The 22457-nt window shown below is 57.2% G+C and overlaps 1 protein-coding gene across 1 annotated transcript; it reads left to right on the plus strand.

Annotated features, from left to right (window-relative positions):
* SPARC (secreted protein acidic and cysteine rich) lies at positions 1 to 7705 on the plus strand. The gene is made up of 10 exons (XM_049778065.1): positions 1 to 71; positions 3625 to 3692; positions 3943 to 4008; positions 4237 to 4327; positions 4427 to 4548; positions 5436 to 5556; positions 5889 to 6022; positions 6131 to 6279; positions 7143 to 7291; positions 7440 to 7705. The coding sequence occupies exons 2-10, from the start codon at positions 3636 to 3638 to the stop codon at positions 7466 to 7468; spliced, it is 918 nt and encodes a 305-aa protein (XP_049634022.1). The 5' UTR covers positions 1 to 71; positions 3625 to 3635; the 3' UTR covers positions 7469 to 7705.
* The last annotated feature ends 14752 nt before the right edge of the window (positions 7706 to 22457 follow it).

Raw genomic sequence — 22457 nt, forward strand, 5'->3', positions numbered from 1 at the left:
CAGATTCCCAGCCCCACGCCCGCCTAGCTGCCTGCCCAGCCACGCACCGCACCACCCAGCGCTGCCCTGAGGTGAGAAACTGAAGTCCTGGGGTACTCCGGAGCGGGGTGCACTCGCTTCTCCCCACCCCAGGCTCGTGAGCTCCCTGCGGCAGGTTAGGACTGTCCTGCCCACCCTCCGGGCTGTGGGTTTTGTCCTGCGCCCTTGGCTCCCCAATTCTGGCAGCACTTCACTCAGCAGCGAGGGAGGTGGGAGAGGGCTGGAACCCTCTGGAATGCGGCCTGTGCATTGTTCACCCGACTGGCCAGGCCGATAAGCAGTGGGGTGGGATGGGAGTGCCTGGGCTCAGGGTCCCGACATCTCTGCAGTCAGCATCCCTCCTCCGGGGGCCACCCCCAGTGCGCCCTGATTGCTTCCAGAATGCCTGCAGGAGTGGACGGGAGGGACCAGGGAAAAGGTCCTCGCAGCTCTCGGGAGGCCCCGAGGGCTGCCAAAGACACTCGGAAGGGCCTGTCTCAGACTTAGTGTCCCCGTCTGTCACGCCGACAACCTCTGAGGCCACCCAGGCACACGCAGAGGGGGCCCCTCAGGCTGGTGATGCGTGTGCTCGCCCGTATGTTGTGTCCTGTGTGCATGTATGTGCTGTGGAGTGTTTGCAGGTCTGTGTGTGATGGCATGTGGAAGGAGATGTGTGTGGTGTTCTGTGGTGTGTGTGCGTGTGTGTGTGTGTGTGTGTGCGTGCGTGTGTGTGTGTGTGTGTGTGTGTGTGTGTGTGTGTGTGTGTGTGTGTGGGACAGGCTGGACGTGGAGGGGTCCGAGCCTCCACAGCCTTGGCCTGAGGGCGGAGCTGGCTGGGTTGAGGGGAGCTTGGAGCCGGTCCAGCTGAGCTGCCACATCGACAAAGAGGGTGAGGGCGGGAGGGGGGCCCAGGGGCGGGTTCCCGCCCACCAGCGATGGTGACTCAGGGGGAAGAGGCTTGTTGCTGGGACAACCTCTCTCTCTCTCTCCAGGGACTCTGCCTGCGGTGGGAGGGACCTGGAGCCCCATCTCCACAAATAGCAGGACCACTGCTGACCTGGCCTCTGCTTCGCTCCCTGCAGCCAGGGTGGGGATGCGAATGGGGGTGGCAGGGTGGGGGGCTTCCAGGGGGTAGGTTAAAGAGGGAAGCCCCCACAGCACCAACTTGGCCCGAGCACCCCCTTCTCCCTCTGAGCTGGGCCTTGGCAGTCAACGACTTGAGACCAAAAGCCGGAGCCACGTCGGCCACGTCGGCCATGTCTGCCACGTGTGGGTCCGTGGGAGTCCACGGAAAGTCTTCGGGCCAGAACCCGAGTCTCCAGACACCGTTCTCGGGGTGCCAGTGAGCCTTGTGTCCTCCAGGGCCGAGATCCTGCCCTCTGTAGCCGCAGACTCCCCAGGGTGCTCCCCAGACCCCTTTCGCCCAGAGGCTGAGAAGGGAGGACAGAAGCATCTGGTGTCCCTCTCGGCCTCAGCTATTGTGCTGAAAAGGGGTCACAGCCACCCGGAGGAAGATCTAGATCTCCCCAAAGGAGCACCCCCACTCCACCGGAGCCTCTAGGCTCCCTGCAGCACTGCTGACCCCGGATCGAGGCAGAGGAGAGACACCTGCCTGCCATCTGCACACTGAGACAGACACACGGGCATTCACATGAATACACACGAGGTCACGCATGCACATTTACTCAGAGCACACACACATGGGCACATGACACACACACGGACACACTTGCTTGGCTTTCTGCCATCCTCGTACCACCGAGACCCACACGTGCTCACACGTCAGCTGCAACGTGGCAGGTCAGGGGCATTCACATACCCACGGGCACACACACGAGTAGCAGCATGGACAAGGGACGGGGGTCGGCATGGGGTCTGCCCATCCGTGTGCTTCCCACCACTCCTCTGTGTTCCCCAAGATGTGTGGCTTGACGCTTCGCCAAGACCCATGGCCCTGGGACCTGGCTATCTGACGCGTGGCCCTGCAAACGTGGCCATGACCTGTGGCCTTTGAACGTGGCTTGAAGTAGAAGCGTCACGGCCTCTGAGGACCTTTCAGAGCCCCAACAAGCCAAGGGCAGCCTCACCGGCCCCTCTGTTTTTGGCATTTGAGCTAAGGGACGTGTCTTTTCTTGCTTCCTTTTTTTTTTTGTTTTTGTTTTGGTTTTTGGGCCACACCCGGTGACGCTCAGGGGTTACTCCTGGCTATGTGCTCAAAAGTCGCTCCTGGCTTGGGGGACCATATGGGATGCCGGGGGATAGAACCGCGGTCTGTCCAAGGCTAGCGCAGGTAAGGCAGGCACCTTACCTCTAGCGCCACCGCCCGGCCCCCCCCCCCTTTTTTTTTTTTATTAATGTAATGCTCAAAGCTTACTCTTGACTCTGCATTCAGGGATCACTCCTGGTGATCCCTGGGGACCCATAGGAATGCTGGGGATTGAACCCAATTGGGCATGTACAAGGGAAGTGCCTCCTCCACCCACGATCTATCAGTCTAGAAATCAGCTCCACCTTGACCTTCCCTTCTGTTCCCAGCGCAGGGGCCCATGAGAGAGACAGCGAGTCCTTGAGAGTCTGCAGTGCACAGGGGTGTCCCGCAGGTCTATGGGGGACAGACACTGCAAGGAAAGGGCATCCCTCCATTGTTTGTTTTGTTTTTGCCTTTTTTCTTGAGGGCTTGGTTTTTGTGCCCTACCTGGTGGCACACAGGATTTAATCTTTTTATTTTATTTTTTATTTTATTTTTAGGATTTAATCTTGATTATGTGTTCAGGGACCACTCCTGATGGGTTTGGGAAGCCATATGGGGTACCAGGGATTGAACCAGGGTTGGTCACTTGAAGCCAAGAGCTTTCCCCACTGTCCTCTCCAGCCTGGGTTTGGGTTGTTTTGGCTGAGCTGGAAGCAGGTCTCCAGCCCTGGACCCCCAGGACACTGCCCGATGTCTATCTCCCAGGTCTTGGTGGGAGGTGCTTGGGGGAGTCAGGTTTGCTAGCTCATCATCATTCTCCTGCTCCCCCTGCCATTTTGGGGGGCAGAGGCAAGTACAGGGCAGGGGCAGCCCCTCCCAGGGGACAGGCCGTGACCCCTACACTGGAAGCACCTACTGGGAGGGGTGTACAAACACTGGAAGGACATGGTGGCCACAAGTCACTGGGAGGGGCTAGGTGGGGTCAGCCATAAGGACAAACCCCCCCTCCCGCAATCTCAGGCATGGGTAGCACAGGGGCTGACTGGGGACCCCTAACTCTCTATAGCCTGACTGATTTGTGGGGGACACAGGTTAGTTTAGGATGTGGAAAGGACCAGCCCCATAAGGCCATGGGCAGCATTTGACAAGCAGAGGCCTTGGTTCATGCCCACCCCCCAGACCAGAAGCCGGAGTGATGTCCCCAAACTCAATGCTAGAGGCACCTGAGAGCCGCCCAGTCAGATCCATTTCTGGAAGTTTCTGAGGCCAAGTTTCTGAGGGGGTGATCTGGGGGGAGGGAGAGTGATTCCATACCTGCCTGAGTCTCCAAGCCAGAATCCTCCACCGAGCACCGGCTTCTAGAAGGTTCTCAGGCCCAGGCACTATCCCAACGTTGCCTTCCTCTCTTTCCCCAGGTCCCAGCACCATGAGGGCCTGGATCTTGCTCATTGTCTGCCTGGCTGGAAGGGCCCTGGCTGCCCCGGTAAGTGTGTGCCCACCCAGATGGGCACTACTCAAGGATTTGGGCACACAGCTCAAAGACAGCCCATCACACTTAGGCTGTAGGGAGCCTAGGGCAGCAGAGCCAGCATGGGGGGGAGGAACTTGCCTTGCAGGTGGCTGAGTTGGTCCCACTCCCATACCACATAGGGTCCCCTGAGCCCCTTCTCTGTGGCCCTCCCATGTCCCCTCTCCCCGGCTCCTTCTGACCCCATTCTCCCATCCCCTCACAGCAAGAGGCGCTGCCTGATGAGACAGAAGTGGTGTTGGAAGATACAGGACCTGCTGAGGTGGCTGAGGTAGGGGACCCTTTGTGAGGGAATGGGGCTCTGGGGGGTCCTTTATGGGGGAAATAGGATTTAGGGGTTTCTGCATGGGGTGCAGTGCTCTGAGGGACTCCGCACGTAGGGTTGCTTCCATCTTCCATCAGTCAGACGTAACAGGGCCCTCTGAGCCTTCCTAGAGAACACTCCCCTCCCCCCTCTGCCTCTGGGGGGGCCGCTGAAGATTCATTGTCCCCTCCTCAGATGCCCGTGGGAGCCAACCCCGTGCAGGTGGAGGTGGGCGAGTTTGAAGAGGACGGCGCAGACGAGGCCCCAGAGGAGCTGGTGACCGAGAGTAGGTGACAAGGCATGTGGGAGGATCCCCTACCTGGGCGTGCCTCTGCTGAGATCCCTACAGCCACTCTGAGCCTCCTCACTCCTCTGTCTCCCCCAGACCCCTGCCAGAACCACCACTGCAAGCACGGCAAGGTGTGTGAGCTGGATGAGAGCAACACCCCCATGTGCGTGTGCCAGGACCCCACCAGCTGCCCTGCGCCCGTCGGCGAGTTTGAGAAGGTGAGGGCTGGTGGGTGCAGGGTGTGGTGGGCAGGGGCCTCTGCAGCGGCCCCACTGTTGGGGTGACACTGGGGTCCTACTATGAGTTCTGGGATGGGACTGAAAGTCAAACCCTGACTCCGCATGCCCAGCGCAAACCCAGGGCACTCTGGAAGGAGAGTCAGCCTCTGTCTCCAGGCTTTTCTTGGGGATCCATTAGTGAATGCCAGGTGCTGATGTGCCCTGATAAGCTTCTCTCTCTCAAGACAGCTCTTCCAGGGGCTGTGGACTTCAGTAGGACCCATCAGCCTACCAATCTGTGTACCACCCACTTCCACATTCATTGATCCATCTACCATTGGTTTATCCACTCATTCTTCATCTATCTACCCATCCAACCAACTGTCCATCTATCCACCTACACATCTATCTACTTATCCATTCACCCATCCATCTACTCATCCACCCACACATCCACTCACCCAGCCACCTACCTATCCAGCCACCCATCCATCCACCCACCCATCCATCCACCCACCCATCCACCCACCTTCCACTCTCATCTATTCACTTATGTATCACTCATCTCATCTTCCACTGTGCAGTGAAGGCCAAACTCTGGGTGGCAAGCCTGGTGCCAGAGTTGCCCCATAACCCCGGAGCTGGCTTCTCCGTATTCGGTCTCTGCCGTTGGCCTTCCTGAGTCACACACAGCTGCTCTGACCCTGCCCTCGGCCTGTGTGTGGGGCCCTTAAAACTGTCTGCACGGGTGGGTGTGGAACTCTGCCCCTTCCTGCCTATCCTGGGCATGGCTCTGTGGGGGGGAGCAGGCGTGGGCACGCAGCTGTGGGTGATCAGGTGTGTGCGGCAGGTGTGGGCCTGCGCTGAGCCCCAGGACGTCCCCATAGGTCTGCAGCAATGACAACAAGACCTTCGACTCCTCTTGCCACTTCTTCGCCACCAAGTGCACACTGGAGGGCACCAAGAAGGGCCACAAGCTGCACCTGGACTACATTGGGCCCTGCAAATGTGAGCACGGACTGGGGGGAGAAGCGGGACCACACGGGGCAGGGGTACGTCTGGGGCAGGGACTTCATCTGGTCATGTAAATGTGAGCTCTGAGCTGGGGGGTGGCGTGGATTCTCAGCTGGGCAGAGCCCGAGGAGGCTTTCCGGGCTGAACTCTCACCTATGACGGGATCTGGGGCGCTGCCAGGGAAGGTGGGAGCTCCCCCAGGGGAGGGAGGCTGGGTCCCACTCACCCTACGGGTCCAAGAGGGCCCTTCGTGCCCCACATGCGGTGACACCCAGAACACTGCCCCCGACCGGGGCTGGAGGTGCTGACCTCACCTCTGGCCTCAGATATCCCTCCATGCCTGGACTCGGAGCTGGGCGAGTTCCCCCTGCGCATGCGAGACTGGCTGAAGAACGTTCTAGTGACCCTGTACGAGCGCGACGAGGGCAACAACCTCCTGACGGAGAAGCAGAAGCTGCGGGTGAGCACGGCCCCCCGCAGGGTCGGGGATGCCTTCCCCCAACGATACCCTGAGCAGGCCACCGGCCCCCATCAGCCCCGACCTTGAACCCCGGCTACCTGTGTGCAGGTGAAGAAGATCCATGAGGACGAGAAGCGCCTGGGGGCCGGAGAGCACCCCGTGGAGCTGTTGCTGCGGGACTTCGAGAAGAATTACAACATGTACGTCTTCCCCGTGCACTGGCAGTTCGGACAGCTGGACCAGCAGCCCGTGGACGGGTGAGTGGGCGGCCAGAGCCGGGCTCAGTTTTTAGGGGGCTTGCTTGGACCTCACAGAGGCCAGTGTGTGTACGTGCAAGTACGTGGGTGAATGTTACATGCGTATGTCAGACACACGTGTGAGTGCGCATGTGGTGTCTATGGTGTTTGTATGTTTTGTTTGTTGGGAATTCACCCAACAGTGAACCCAGCAGTGTTTAAGGCTTATGCCTGGCAATGTTCCGTTTGGGGGACCAGTGCTGGGGATCAAACCCAGCATGCAAGGCAAACACCCTCCCCGATGTATTGTGACTTCAGTATATACTGTGTGTCTACACATTGTGTGTGTGTGTGTGTGTGTGTGTGTGTGTGTGTGTGTGTGCGCGCTCGTGCTCTGTCGTCAGTCCCCCACACAGGACAGGATCTCCCCAGCAAAGCCCAGATGGGCTGTGAGGGGCTCAGAGCCTGTGGCTCGTTTGGCCGTGTTCCCTGAACCCCGTGAGAACGTTCCTTCAGCTGGCCTCCCAGGCTGTCCTCGCCCTCCCTCGGTGGCCACAGCTGTGGGAAGGAGTCCCCAGGGGTCCCTGTGAAGGGGCGGTGCTGGGCCTGAATCGGACCCTGTTCTGGAAGCTGCAGCCTGTGGGCGGTTGGTCAGGGCCATGGTGGGAGGAGGTCAGTCCCCAGCTGCCTGCATTCTGGCCCTGGACTCTTGCTCCTCCCTGTTTGCCGCTGTTTCCGTGAGGGGCTGAACGCTGTGGTGCTCCCCATATGCTCATGGCCCTCAGGGGCTCCTCCCCCAGGCTAACTCCCAAACTTGGGATGGGGGGAAACGGCCCTGGAGGCTGTGGGGCTGAGCAGGCCCAGTTCAACGGCATGCCCCGCAGGTACCTGTCCCACACCGAGCTGGCACCCCTGCGTGCCCCCCTCATCCCCATGGAGCACTGCACCACGCGCTTCTTTGAGACATGCGACCTGGATGGTGATAAATACATCGCCCTGGACGAGTGGGCCAGCTGCTTCGGCATCCGGGCGGGTGAGTGACCCGTCCCCCCTTCCTGCTCTCACATCCGCTCTCAGAGCTATTCTGGGACTTGGGTGGCCCTGGGGGGGTGGGGGGGAGACAGGAAGGATTCCTGGCAGGATGCAGGTACTGCCGGATGCTGACACCCCGTCCCTTGCAGAGGACATCAACAAGGACCTGGTGATCTGAGGCGGTGCCGCCCGGACCCCCTCGCCCCGTGCCCAACAGATGCTTGGATGGCGTCCAGCTGCCTGAGAAGGTGCTAATCTAGGTCGATCTCACAAGACCATCCTTGGTGCTAACCCTGGATCCCAAACGCTCCCCACCTGGGTTGCTCACCCCACGCCCCCTCTTTGCTCACGCTCAGCCCCACCCCGCACCATGGCCTCGGGGACACGGAGCCTACCACCAATTAATGCGCACAGGCCCTCCTCCTGCTGCTGCCCAGGAAGCTGGAATTGCTTGGCAAGAGATGGGTTCAGGGAAGTGAGAGACGAGAGAGGCTGGCCAGATGATTGGGCACTAGAAGGATTCCTGGCTGGCGTTCAAAGTCTGCAGGCAGAGGAAGTCGTAGATGGACGAGAGGCCGTGTTCCTTTCACGCTTTGTTGCGAGGGGTCTCTCCCTCCCTCTGTTTCTTGCTTAACCTCCCTCCCTCCCGCCCAACTTTCCTCCCATTAATCGAGAAAATCTCCAAAGTTAGCGGATGGTCGGATCTCGCAGGCTGAGAATTCGTGTACCTCCAAGCATTTCATGAAAAAGCTGCTTCTGATTAACCATGTGAACTCCCGGAGACTGGAGTTTGCCCGATCGTACCTTCACAATAAAGTCATGACTTAGAAATGGCTTCAGTCTGCCAGAAGCGACTTTTCAGCACAGAGCCAGGAGTAACTCCTGAGCACCTCGAGGTGTGACCCCAAAACAAAAGCTAACAAACAAAAAAAGAAATGGCCTCAGTCCTGCTCCCCCTTCCCACTCAGCCTGACACGATGGGGATACCTGCCACATGCAACTCATTTTATTGACCATCTGTTCATCCTTCTGCCTATTCCTCCATCCACCTGTCTGTTTTTTCATCCTTCCACCTTTTACCCACCCACCCAACCACACATCCATCATCCATCTGTCTGTCCATCTGTCCATGTACACATCTATCTGTCTTCCCACTGTCTTCTGTGTGCCTCTGACCATCCAGTATTAATCTTCATTCTTCTGTATCCATCTTCACATTTATTCAACTGAACATCTGCTCATTCATCTGATAATTCCATTCACTTTCAATTAGTGTGTGCATGCTTGTTCATCCATCCAATCATCTGTCCATCTACCTATCATCCATCATCCATTAATCCATCCATCCATCCATTTATTCACCCATCCATCCATTTATCCATTCATCCATCCACCCACCCATCTATCCATCCATCATCAATCTACCTACCCATCTACCCATCATCCATTGATCATCAATCCATTTACCCATCCATTGATCCATCCATTTATTCACCCACTCATTCATCCATCCATTCATCCATCCATTTATCCACTCATCACCCATCCATCAACTCATCTATTCATCCATCCATCATTCATTGATTCATCCACACCATTCATCCATCCACCCATCTATTCATTTATCCATACATTCATCTACCCCATCTGACCACCCATTATCCAACCCACCTTCTATCTGTCCACCGACCTGTCCATCCACCTTTCCTCTAGCCACATATCCACTCATGTGTGTACATCCATTTGTTCAGCCATCTTGGGGATGTCTCTACCCCACTTGACCCCATGCTGGAAGACAAGCAGCAAATCCAAAGACTGGACGGTCCAAGGCAAAGCGAATGACAAATCAACATCTACTCAGAAGCCCTGAAACCAACTCTTGCACATACCTGCCAGCTGTCCCCAAGCCGGGTAACTCCACTGGATCGCTGGCACAGAAGCTCCCCATCCTGGTGGCAGGGCAATCCAGTGCCTCTGCTGCTCAGGAGGGTAGGGGAGTAGGGCTCTAGACTTTCTGTCTGAAAGGAAAACCACGTTAGTGGTGACCATGAAGGCATGGCCCCTCAGAGGGCAGCCTCACTATTTGGGCTCATCCACACTTCAGGGCTCCTGGCATCTGGTGCTTTGGCTGTGGGACAGGTGAGGGCAAAATTGGCTTGAGGATAGGGAGGACAGCAGGGAGATTATTCACCTAGTGTGTAGCCAAGCCAACTTCCATCCTCCAGAGGGTCCTCTGAACCCCACCAGGAGTGATCCCTGAGCAGAATCAGAAGTTAGCACTGAGCGCTGCCAGTTGTGGCCCCCAAACAAAACTTAGATAAAACATCCCAGCAGGGAGCAAAGAGCAGCCAGTGAAGGACGGGGTGAGAACCCACACTCCTTCCCTTCTGGGGTCCTGTGTCCTGCCACAGTGTGACAGTGTCCACAGAGGGACACTTACTGCTACCAGGTCCTGCTGGAAAAGGAGGATGGGGCACCTGAAGAGCCTTGCTCTCTGTGTGGGGCATCTGAGGCATGTGGGGACTCCGAGGGCACAGGAGGGTCACCAGGTGAGGTGTAGGGCCCCAGGTGAGCACAAATGTCGGACACAGTGAGCATGCACATACGTGCCAGCCAGTATATTGATGGCACTGTGATAATATGCGTGTTAGTGTGTTGCTATGAGATTGACTACATATGTGTGCCAGCATGTTGATGGCAAGTGACCATACACATGTTAGCATGTTAATGTTAGATACAGGGAGCAAGAACACATGATGTCAGTGTGTTGTCAGATACCAGTGAATACACACATGTCCTGGCACGTCAAACAGGGGACATGAATATGTTTGCACTTTGCCAGAGAACGAGGCACGTGCACTCCTGTTCGCATGTTGTCAATGCCAGTAAACATGGGCCAGCATGTTCCAGGCACATGTATGTATCTGTCTGCAGGGAGGAAATTCACAGGAAACAGCCCCAACCATGGCTCCTGGAAGTCCAGAACCAGTGGTGCCATGGACCAAGGCCAGGAGCCAGCAGCACCGTCCTTTCGCCAGTGGCTGCCCTCACTGCTGACCAGGCCTGCAGTGGCTGGGGCGCCTCGGCCCTAATGAAAGGGGACCCTATGAGGGATTTGAGAGACAGAACTGGGAGGGAAGCAGTGTGGACGATGGACGGATGATGCCCTTTCAGTGGGGGCGAGGGCAACCCTGGGGACACTGGGGGTGTCACTGTCTCTGGAGGCCAGCAGAGGGCAGCAGACAGACTCACACATCCTGACACTGGCCCTGGAGACCGGGAGCCTGCCTGTGGCAACAGGGGCAGCAGCATGGTTGCCCCAGTGAGGGATTCAGACCATTCAGTGGGCAGCATCCCCCTAGGTCCCCACCACACCTCTCTGGAATAGGACAGACAGACAGATAGACAGACAGTGCAGGGGGACAGCGGGCTGGACCCTCCCTCACTACCTCTACCTCTCTGGAGGAGAACATACACACAGAGGTCGAGAAAGCCAGAGCCATCCTATCTATGTGCCAGTGGTGTGTGTCTGCATATGCAAAATCTGTTATGTACATGAGTGTACGCGTCTACACATGTGTGTGTCTGTGCCCATGCCTGTCTGCTCACGGGTCTGTACTTATCACCTATACACACGTGCACTTATTTGTATACGTGCAGACATGTTGCATTGTGTCCACGATGTGCTCTTATGCTCAGCTCATGCCAGTGGGCTCTGTGTCCTGGGCCCTTGAGCCAGCCACCCGCCCTCACACAGAATGCCAGCTGTAGCACTGGGTTCCCTGCAGACTGCAGGAGACAGCGCCTGGCACGTATATATGTGAGAATTTCTCAATATGCAACCCTAAAGGGTTCTCAGATGATGGGGTGGAGGGTCCCCCACAAACTACCAGGGATTGCGACTTCATCCCTGGGGTCTTTCACCTCCCTGGCCTGCCCCGCACTCATGAAACCAGACCAAGGTAGGTGACAGCTGGGCTCTCGACAGGCACACAGGATAGGAAGGGGCCTGAATCTGGGTTCTCCCAGATTATCCCAGAAGGTAGGTTCTCCTCCCTGTCACCTTCAGTCCTGCCAAGAGTCTGGGGAATCAGCTCCAATGCTGGGGGCCCCTTTCTGAGCACCCCCACCTGATCTGGCTGCCTCTCCTCCCGCCCTCAGCTCCCAGCAAGGTAGCAGGGCAGGTCTGAGATAGCATCTGACGCTTGGCCGGGGGGCAAGCAATCTCTGGCCCTGGAAGGGGCTGTTTTCTCCTGCCCGGAGGAGTCTCTGCTTGCCCTGGAAGACGCTGCCAAGAAACCCGAGAGGCCCAAATTCCAGTCCTGGCCTCAGATGGGCTGCAAGGGGTTCTGCCAGTCAGGAGGAACAAGTGTTTGCAGGGAAGACTCGGAGCCCTCCACCTCCCGTCCCTCCACCCCGGGAGCCCCTGAGGCTGGGGCGCCCCTCCTGGATGACAGGGCCCCAAGGGAGGGGAGGATGAGCAGAGGCAGCACAGCCTCCTGTCCCCAGGCCTTTGCACAGCAGTAACCTCCCCCAAGGGATTTTGCTCCAACTCCACCTTTGCTGCCAACCCGCTGCCGCCCCAGCCAGTGCCGAGTGCTTCGTACAGGCCCTAGTAAGAAGCTGGCAGGGTGAAGCCCGAGAATGAGGCTCACTCCAACTGGGCCTCTGTGCACTCTACTACCTGGAGGTGCTGAGGGACTGGGAGACCCACGCCCAGCCTCCCCTCTGCTCCTCCTCTCCTTAGCCAGATAACCCTCCAGAAGGTGGGACTGGAAAGAGCACAGCGATAGGGAATTTGCCTTGTGTGCGGGCAGCCCGGACAGACCGGGGTTCAATTCCCAGCATCCCATATGGTCCCCCAAGCCTGCCAGGAGTGATTTCTGAGTGCAGAGCCACAAGTAAACCCTGAATGCCACCGGGTGTGACCCAAAAACCAATAAAAAAAAATTCCAGAAGGTTTTTGGAAAGCAAAAGTATTTCAAGGGACCCTCACTCTCGGGTGCAAGGAAGAAATCTAAGGGGTGTGGACTAGTGGCTTCTCCCTGCAGAGGGGCCTGGGAGGTGAGGTGCGGCCCCTGCCCAGGACTGGCCACAGCCACCCTCTCACTCCCACACGCTGAGCTGCCACTAGTGCCAGCGGCAAACACAGGACTGACTGTCTCAGGAGCTCTGGACCCAGAAGGAAGGTGGCTCTGGCACAGATGGCACTGGAAGAACTGTCCCCGGCCCCCAGCTGGGTAGCACAATGCACCCCTGTGCCTTCTTGTGGTGGGTGCGGACAGGGTGGCATTCGTGATGCTGGACAGCTGGCTGGGTGGGCATAGGAAAGGCCAGTAAATAAATGCTGATGTCTGGCTACCACACCCTGCCTGTCCACACTGCCTGTCCACAGCAGTCTTCCAAAACACCTGTCTATACTGCTTGTCCATGTTACCTGTCTATGCCTCATGCCATCGCAGTCTTTTTAGACCATCTGTTAATGCCGCCAGTCCACCTCCACTGCCCATGCCTCATTGCCTTTCTGCTTGTCTAGGCCCACCTGTCCACACACACATTTTCATATCTTGCTCCTTCTGGCAGGATGGCCCCCAGCAGAGCCAACAACCTGATCCTGCCTGTAACCTCCACTGCCTAGAACAGGGACAGAGAGGGAGGTTTGGAATGGGGGTGGAAGCTCAGGGACAGGATTGGAGGTTTCGTGACAGGACAGAGGCTCAGGCTGTCGCTGTGACCAGCTCTGCAGCTCCAGGAAGGGGACAGCGGGAGCAGAGCCAGGCTGTGAGAGTGAGAGTGGCACCAAGGCCGTGGTGCAGCCGCACCGTGGTGACCAGGCCATGTAGATTTAAAGGGCCGCGCTGTCCCCAAGGAGCTCCAGGGCAGCTGCTGTGTCCATCCAGCCCAGTTGTCCCTCCTGTCCTGCACCCCTGTGCTTTGAGAGCAGGGCAGTCGTGGGGAGCACATCACAGCCTATAAGCAAGATGCTGGCACATGAAGGAGGAAACCCCATGGGCGCCTTTTGCCTGCTTCCAGCAGGGGTGACCAGAGCTGCCAGGATCTAGCCTGGAACCATCTGGTCACACAGGGCTACACGCTCCCCGTGTCTCCCCCAACCCTCATGCTCTAGTGCAATGTACGCGAGTCCTGGACCACATGAAACCACACACAGGCAACTTGTGCCACAGTAGAAGCTGACAAAGCTGCAGTGACAGAAACAGCCAAAAGAGCCAAAGCCAAAAGGTCTCATGCATTTGCAAGCGAAGCCTTCAGGTGTGGCTGGATCAAGGCATGCTCTCTACCTCTCTTACTGCTGTTGTTTTTGTTTGTTTGTTTGTTTTGGTTTTTGGGCCACACCTGGCGGTGCTCAGGGGTTACTCTGGGCTGTTTGCTCAGAAAGAGCTCCTTGCAGGCACGGGGGACCATATGGGACACCGGGATTTGAACCAACCACCTTAGGTTCTGGATCGGCTGCTTGCAAGGCAAACACCGCTGTGCTATCTCTCCAGGCCCTGCTGTTTTTTTTTTAACTTTATTGATTGATTGATTGATTGATTGGTTTTTGGGCCACACCTAGCAGAGCTCAGGAGTTACTCCTGGATCTGCAGTCAGAAATCACCCCTGATAGGCTGGGGGGACGCTATGGGATGCCAAGAATCGAACTGGGTCCCTCCAGGGTCAGCCACATGCAAGCCAAATACCGCACTGCTGTGCTATATCTCCGGCCCCATCCCCTACTGTTGAGCTTCTTCTGTGAGAGTGGGTCCTAAATGGAAGTCACAAAACAGTGGCGGTGGGAGGGACATGAGCCACACCCACAGGCGCCCCATGGACAATAGATCAGGCAGAGATGGGATTTTTCTACCAGCCCGGGACTGTGGAAAATCCAGGTTGTTATTTCTGAGAATTAGGCAAGGAAAGGTTTAGAAACACAGGAAAGCATGCTGGGCTTCCTCCCTGGGGAGCCTCAGACCAGTTGGGATCCTTCTCCTGGGCCTTCCTTCCTCCAGACCAGCAGACTCGGGAAGCAGGAATGACCCCCCACGGCCACAGCATCCGTTTCCCCGGACAGTAGACTCACATCACGTCCGCCCACTGTTTCCTGCAGGCTTCTTCCCCAGGTTACCCTGGCTGTGTCTTTGATATGCGCTTCGTGGCCATGCTGGTCTCCACAGCAACGAGAGGGGACCCTGAGGAGCACAGGCCGGGCACATGCAGGAGTAAGGCAGGCACCGTGCGTGCTTGAACGTGTCTCTGCGTTCTGCTCACTCACAGGCACCCCAGCACCCCCAAACCCACTCCTGGCATCTCTGGCCAAGAACCTCTTCTCTCAGAGGAACATGTGTGTACGTGGGAGAGAGCATACACATGAGCATGTACGTGAGCATGGGTGACGGTGTGCGTGTGCATGAGTGGATACGATGTGTGTATGTGGGTATGAACATGTGGATATGCACATGCAGGTAAAGGCATCACACGCGTGCTTACCTGTAACAATACAGGTATTCACATGGGTGAAAAGCCACTTTACTTTTATTTATTTATTTATTTATTTATTTATTTATTTATTTTGGTTTTGGGGTCACACCCGGCAGCGCTCAGGGGTTCCTCCTGGCTCTATGCTCAGAAATCGCTCCTGGCAGGCTTGGGAGACCACATGGGATGCCGAGATTCGAACCTTCTTCCTTCTGCATGAAAGGCACGCCTTCCCTCCATGCTCTCTCTCCAGACCGCCTGGTCCCACTTTACACTGAGGGTTGTGCTCCCCTTTGCAGCTGACAGCCCTCCTGTGGCTGTTAGTTGTCCTCCAGTCCAGGGACAACCCTACTTCTTCAAGTTACTTCCAGCTTCCAAGTCCACCTGCCTCAGTTTCCCAGAGAGTCTTCCAGGAGCTGCGTTAATCAGCCCTTGGCCCTGGAGGCCCACAGCTGCCTTTCCCACACACCTGGGGGCACTGCAATGGAAGGAGACAGGAGGTCCCCAGAACTGAGGGGAGGCAGGGGGATAGCCTGGAGCTCACCCTGGAGCTAGCTGTGAACCCCCACAAGGTTCCTCTGCTCAGAGCTGCGAGTGGGGGGCAGAGCTGGAAGGGCCCTATGAGGAGGCTGGACACGGCTCTCCTGGCCCCGCCCAGCCATTCACTCACCAATTAAGTGAGCAAAGGAGATTAGAGGAGCCTACACCCCAAGTGCCCTAATTATACCCAAGCTCCACTCTGGGGGGCTAGCTGGGGGGCACAAGGTGGGGCATGGTGCCCGTTTCCCCCCCCCAGCTCTGTCCCACTGCTGCCTCTCTGGGAGAGAGGGTTGCATGGCCCAATGGGCAGGTAAAGGAGCAATGACATGAGGGAACTGGGTGCTCACCCCTCACCTGTGTGTCTCTGGGGGTAGGGGAGAGCAGGTGGGCACAGGACCCCAGCCCTGGGCTGGGTGCAAGCGGGGAAGTGGAGGACGAAGCTCTTCCAGGCTCTTCTGGTGCGGGGCCAAGCCTGTGCCCTGGGGTGAGCCTGCATGGGCCTCAAAACAAAGTGGTTCGTGAGCCAGATGAGGAGCCCTGGGGAACGGGGTGCCGAGGGCTGCGGGGGAGGCTGGGTGCCCTCTGATGTGGCTCCATGGGCAATGTGGGGGAGCCAGAGGTCTGCACCCTCCAGACACAGGGCCAAGAGCTCAGCGGGATGCCCAGACTTGGGGCTGAGATCTAAGGTGAGGGGGTGATGGTGCCACACTCCTCAACTCCCGCAGGCTCTGCCTGTTAACCGGTTAACCGTGCAGGCGGCACCTCCCGGAGGACACCACGGCAGTGGCAGGCGGGGTCTCCCCCTCCCCTCCCTCGGTCCAGGCTCATTCAAGGGACTTCTCTGGGCTGGGTATGGGGTGGAGGGGTGGGGTTCTGTGGGAGTTGGACTTGGCCAGCGGGGGTGCTCCTGAGAAAGAAAGGCTCCTATAGGAGGAACCAGGGCTGGGCAGATGCCAGCCTGCACCCTGCAGCTTCCTGGGCAGCCCCTGGCAGACTCTCTGGGAAACTGAGGCAGGTCCCTGAAACCCCACCCCCACCCCGGTCTCTGGAAAACTGAGGCAGCTCCTGCCCCCTGCCTCTGGGTACCGGGGCCCCTCACTGTCTCTGAGTAATCGCTGCTGTGGTGGGTTTGATCCACAGGCCCTGGGGGAATTCGTCACTGCAGGTTCCTGAAGGAATTCGGGGACAGGCCTCAACATTCTGCTTCTCATTTGGGGAGGGAAACTTGAAGCGCCTGGCCTCGAGGCAGCCTGGGGACCTTCCTCCGCATGCCCCCACTCGTGACCCTGGTCCTCTCGGGCTTGTGCAGAGTAGGCAGCCAGGCTCCCAGGCTCCTGCCCACACCCCTGCCCTACCCTGCCCGGCCCTGCCCTGCCCTGCCGGGTCCTTCCCGCACACCCAGCAGCTCCCTGGACGGGCTCTCTTCTGGAAAGTTCTGCGGTGGTTCCTTTTGGAAACTTGGCTTTGCAGGCAGTCGTTTCCGGGCCCACATGAACAGAATCGATTTTGGGTGTGGTTACGGGTTCCAGGAGCCCTTTACTTCCCAGGAGCTCACAGAGGGGTAAGCTCAGATGCCAGCCCGTTCCTGGGCAGAAACCTGAGCCAGCCCAGGGGGTGAGGGGTGGGAGGGTTTGGAAGCTGCAGGCTGAAGGGGGAGCCCAGCAGAACCCAATTCCTAGCCAGCACTTTCTCCAAGGGATCATGTGGGGGTGTGGGGGAAGAGGCTTTGTGCAAATGTCAGAAGCAGGGGACTGGCAAGGGGGTCCCCACACAGCGCCTGCCCCTAGCTCTTTTGAGGTCGAACCGCTAGCCCTCTAAGTAGGAAGTAGGACGTGTACTGAGAAGCCCCCACACCCCACCCCCACCAGGGACCCTGGGTGCTCTCCCAGCTGCAGACCAAGCATAGGACCTCCCTCCACCATCCCAAGCTCTGCTCATGCCCTGCTCTCAGCTCCGCTCCACCCTCTGGCCCTTCATCCTCCTGGGAAGGCCCAGCAAGGATCTACGACCCAGCCCAGACCCGAGGCCCAGTGTCAAGCACCACTTGGGGCTGGGCAGGAGCCACTGGACACAGGAACAGCAGTGGAGTCCTCTAGGAGAGTGGGCACTGGAATCGGCGAATTGTGACTAGCTCACACACCAGGAGAGGAGTTTGGATCTAGCCCGCTATTCACTCAAAGAGCAGGATTTTTATACATTTTACTTTATCCAGTCATTCTGAGTTGGCGAGGAAGAACGGGGGTGATCAATAGTTTACATGGCAGGAAAACATGTGGCTTCTGTGAGGAATAGATCGTCATCAAAACATTCTATAGAATTAGTTACTATTCTCTTTAATGCAATGATCACAGTACATGTTTTTGGTTTGGGGGACACACCTGGAGGTGCTCAGGGGTTACTCCTGGCTCTTCGCTCAGAAATTACTCCTGGGCTGGAGAGATAGCATGGAGGTAAGGCGTTTGCCTTTCATGCAAGAGGTCATCGGTTCGAATCCCAGCGTCCCATATGGTCCCCCGTGCCTGCCAGGAGCAATTTCTGAGCCTGGAGCCAGGAGTAACCCCTGAGCACTGCCGGGTGTGACCCAAAAACCACAAAAAAAAAAAAAAATTACTCCTGGCAGGCTTCGGGACCATATGGGATGCCGAACCTGGGTCTGTCCTGGGTCAGCCGCCTGCAAGGCAAACACTCTGCCCTACCACTATGCTATCTCTCCAGCCCCTACAATCCTTTTTGATCTTTATCAGAGAAACCATTGATTTATGGCCTAGGATTTAACAATACCCTAGTTTCCCAAAGTTTCCTAAGTCAGCTTTATGGCTTGAATGCTCTTTTTTTTTGAGGGGGGGGGGGTGTCTTTTGTGTGACTGTTTACTGCATGCCTAAATTGAGTTTTGTTTTGATGCAAAAGTTATCTTTAAAACCAAGTGGCCAGGGGCTGGAGCGGTGGTGCAGGGTGTAAGGTGTCTGCCTTGCCCACGCTAGCCTAGGATGAACCGAGGTTCAATCCCCCAGCCTCCCATATGTGATTTCTGAGTGCATAGCCAGAGTAGCCCCTGAGCGTCCCTGAGCTTCACCAGGTGTGACCCAAAAACAAACAAACAAAAACCAAGTGGCCCGGGGCCGGCAGCAGTAGGTGTTTGCCTTGCAAGTAGCCAATCCAGGACGAATGGTGGTTCCAATCCTGAGCATCCTATATGGTCCCTCGAGCCTGCCAGGAGTGATTTCTGAGCACAGAGCCAGAAGTAACTCCTGAATGCCTCCAGGTGCGGCACAAACACAAAAACAAAATAAAAGTTTAATGTTATCTGCAGCTGGATCCACAGTCCTGACACTCAGATGAGATAAGCCTTAAGGAAAGAAGAAATAGCATCCTCGGAGAAGCTGCAGCAGCAGGCAGGGCCGCGCTCTGGGGTGGCAGACTGGTACGGTGGCGACTTAGGAACCCTGAGCCAGGAGCTGGCAGGCAGGGCCACTGACCCTCTCAGGGGTAGCAGCTCTGAGCTCTGCAGCTCTTCGGGGCCCAGGCAGGAGACACTCAGTGGACAGCCACCTACTGAGGCCATGTGGCCAGGAGGGACCCAGTGCGTGTGGACTGTGAGGAGAGTCTGAGGCAAGTGATGCCCTTTGCATGTGCATGCTAGCCCAGCTTAGCCCTCAGCAGCTGGCCCAGGATCCTGAGCCCTTCGGAGGCAGCTCTGATGGCTGCTTATTTGTTGGAGAAGGCTAGGAGGAAGGTGCCCCTGCAAGGTGACAAGTGAGATACAGGAATGACTGTGTTCTCCCTTCCAACCCTGGTAGGGCCTGAGAGCTCACAGCGCTGGCTATGGGGGACAGACAGCCTGGCCTGCAGATGGAGGTGCCTGACCAGGTGCAGGAAGCATGAATGGGCCCTGAGGCAGACAAGCCAGGGAGCAGAAGCTGCCCTCAGTCAGGGACCTGAGGGTTTGAGGGAGGGAGAGGGGCAGTGGGCCATGGGGGCATAAGCCTGCAGCCACAGCAGGCCAGACTTACTGTTGGCTGCCCCCTTTACAGAAGCAGCAGTATTCATCTTCTGGGCTGGAGGGTTAGCACAGCGGCAGGGCATTTGCCTTGCACGCGGCCAACCCAGGACAGACAGTGGTTCGATCCCCAACATCCCATATGGTCCCCCAAGCCTGCCAGGGGCAATTTCTGAGAATTTCTGAGCACACAGCCAGGAGTAATCCTGAGCCCTAGCAGGTGTGACCCAAAAACCAAAAAAAAAAAAAAAAATCACTTTCCATGAGGGAGCAGAAGGTACCCCCCAATGTTACACCTGTATTGTCCTCAGAACCCCAGCAGGTCCCCAGGGGCACAAACTAATGCCCCCCCCCCCCCCCAGTAAGTCCTTCAGCAGATCAGGAAAGAAGCTGTGCTCCCCTGCTCCCACCCTAGCCCCTGGCAACCACTGCTGGTGGGGGGGGGTCCCCAGTGTTAGGGTGGCAGCAGAGAATTTGACTGCAAGCACACCTCCCTGTCCATCCTCATATCTCATGGAGGCTCCTCTCAGAGTTGGAGGGCGGCCCCTCGGGTGTCTGAGAGTTTAGGGTGGGCCTACCTGGGGCAGGGTGCAAGCCGCTAAAGGCCCTGAGCGTGTTGTGTTCACCAAAGGACACAGCTAGGGATGGGGACTGACTCGCCCTGGCTCTGAACACAGGACTGAGGCCCAGAGAGAGGAAGAAGCTTCTCTAAGATCCCAGAAAAGTGCAGACATGCGCACACAAGCGACACCACACACAGACGAGTGCAAATAAATGCCCTCCTGTACAGCCATGCATGTGCAAGTATCGGCAAGACACACAGACACAGACACATACACAGTGCATATGTCACACAACATACATGTAAGCACAGAGACACAGCTTAGAGGCTGGAGTGACAGCACACGCTAGGGCACTTGCCTTGCACGCTACTGGCCTGGGACGGACTCGGGTTTGATCCCCAGCGTCCCATAGGGTTCCCTGAGCCTGCCAGGAGGGATCTCTGAGCACAGAGGCAGGAGTCACCCCTGAGTGCTGCTGGGTGTGGCCCCAAAACAACAACAAAACGAAAAACAGAGACACAGCTTATGCACACTATACACGGAAAGAACATGTGGCCACAGTCCACACATGTGTCCACACAGACACACATGCGCACAAGGCACCAATATGCACTCATATATGTGTGTTCAGCACACACAGACATGTGTACGCCATACATCCATGCGCCCCTCACACTGAGAGGAGCCGACGAAGGTGGTGGTCATCCGCAGGACTGTTGTAGAACAAGCTCATCCCTGCCGCCCTCCCCTCCCCTCCTCTCCCACTAACTCACAGCCTCCTTCCTGCCGGCGCCCCGTGCCCTGACTCACCCAAGGCCACAGCACAGGCTGCGGTTGGCACAAGTTGGGGCTTGACCTGGCAGGGGTGGGGGAAGGGTAGGGGTGGGGTCACCATGAGGTGAGCCCGCTGGGCCGGGAAGAGGCAAGTGGGGAGGGGCAGCAGCGGCCTTCCTTGCCAGCCCCCAGCTCAGCTTCCCAGGGTAGGGAACAGTTGGCCTGGAGTCTGCACCCCACTTCTGATCACAGGCCACCCCACCAAGAGCCTGCCTTCTGGCCACAAGGGTATGCAAGGTAGTAAGTGCTGCCAGGGCCAGTTCATCCTGCACGCCAGGGCAGCTGGGCTGGGGCTGGGCTGGATGGCAGAGGCACTCGCTTCGGCTTTTGGGAGGCTGTCCTGGGGACCAGAAGTGCTCTCTGTACTCCCTTCTCTGCAGGCTGGAGGCCAGGATCAGCAGAGTCAACTGCGGGTGTGTCCGCCATGTGAGGCCCCTCTTTGGACACACTGTCGGCACACACACAACACCCCAATCCCACATGCACACAGAATACGCACTTGTACATGCACACCCCAGCCACCCCCCCTCCACTCACACATCTTCTCAGGTGACGTATGCTTTGACATCCAGGACCTGTGACTGTATCTCGCACAGGTGACGCTCTCAGGAAGGGAGAGGGAGAGCAAAGGAGAGATGGGGAATGAGAGAGGTGGAAGAAGGAGGAGATAGAGGGGGTGACGGAGGAGGAAAGGAAGTGAGAGGACAGGGACAGAGGAGGAAGAAGAAGGAAAGGGAGAAGAGGGAGGAAAAGAATGGAGTGAGAGGAGGAAGGAGATTGAAGGAGGAGGAGGGAGGAAGAGGAGCTATGGGAAGGCTCTGGCCAAGCCTTATCCCACCCATGTTTCTATCACTTCCTGAAAATAGCCCTTTTTGGCGGGGTGGGGGGGGCATTCCCAGCTAGTCTGGGCCACTCCCCTCAGTGCTCGTGGCCATGCTGAGAGAGAGAGACAGACAGAGACAGAGAGATAGAGACAGACAGAGAAAGACAGAGACAGAGAGAGTCGGGATCATCTTTTGCCCACATAGGATAGGAACCATCCTATCCCTGAAGGTGATCTGGCTCCCCAAGAGAGAGTGGGATTTAGCCTGGGGTCTTAGCCCTGGTACAAGAGCACGTCCTGTTTCCACTCCCCACTTTTCCACCTGAGGCTGGGCCTGAGACCAGGGTCCCCCTTGGTGTTGAGGACGCTGAGCTGGGACAGAGCTGCCGGCTCCTCAGGCTGTCCCACGATGGGCATCTAGCTAGGTGTCTGCAACGTTCCTTCTGACCCCTTGCCCTGTGCTGCTCTGTGGGTAAAATTCTGGGGCTCAGGGTCAGAACAATGGCACAGCGGGTAGGGCATTTGCCTTGCACACAGCCATCCTGGGTTCGATCCCTGACATCTAATATGGTCCCCCAAGCCTGCCAGGAGCGACTGCTGAGCAAAGCCAGGAGTAACCCTTGAGCACAGCCAGGTATGACCCAAAAATAAAACAAAACAAAAAAATTAAATAACATCCCCCAAAAAAACCAAAGGAAAAGAAAATTCTGGGGCTCACCAGTTAACTGGTTTCTTGGGGATTGCTGCCTGCTGCCTGCAGCTTGCTTTCAGCGGCCTGCAGTTCACAGGTTTTGCCTTTCTCTGGCCAACCCTGGAATGAACGGGTAGGCAGCAGAAACCAGATGGAGTCCCAGGAGAAAATGCATTTTGGCCAGGGCAGTTTTTTTTTTTTGGTTTTTTGGGCCACACCCATTTGATGCTCAGGCGTTACTCCTG

Source organism: Suncus etruscus, chromosome 8, assembly GCF_024139225.1.
Source record: "Suncus etruscus isolate mSunEtr1 chromosome 8, mSunEtr1.pri.cur, whole genome shotgun sequence".
Classification (NCBI taxonomy): Eukaryota; Metazoa; Chordata; class Mammalia; order Eulipotyphla; family Soricidae; genus Suncus; species Suncus etruscus.

What these genes read in the sequence shown, in the direction of transcription:
- SPARC (XM_049778065.1), top strand. Translation starts at nt 3,636, where the DNA reads ATGAGGGCCTGGATCTTGCTCATTGTCTGCCTGGCTGGAAGGGCCCTG. An exon ending in GACCTGCTGAGGTGGCTGAG is followed by an intron (nt 4,009 to 4,236) that starts GTAGGGGACCCT and finishes TCCCCTCCTCAG; the next exon opens with ATGCCCGTGGGAGCCAACCC. An exon ending in CGGAGAAGCAGAAGCTGCGG is followed by an intron (nt 6,023 to 6,130) that starts GTGAGCACGGCC and finishes ACCTGTGTGCAG; the next exon opens with GTGAAGAAGATCCATGAGGA.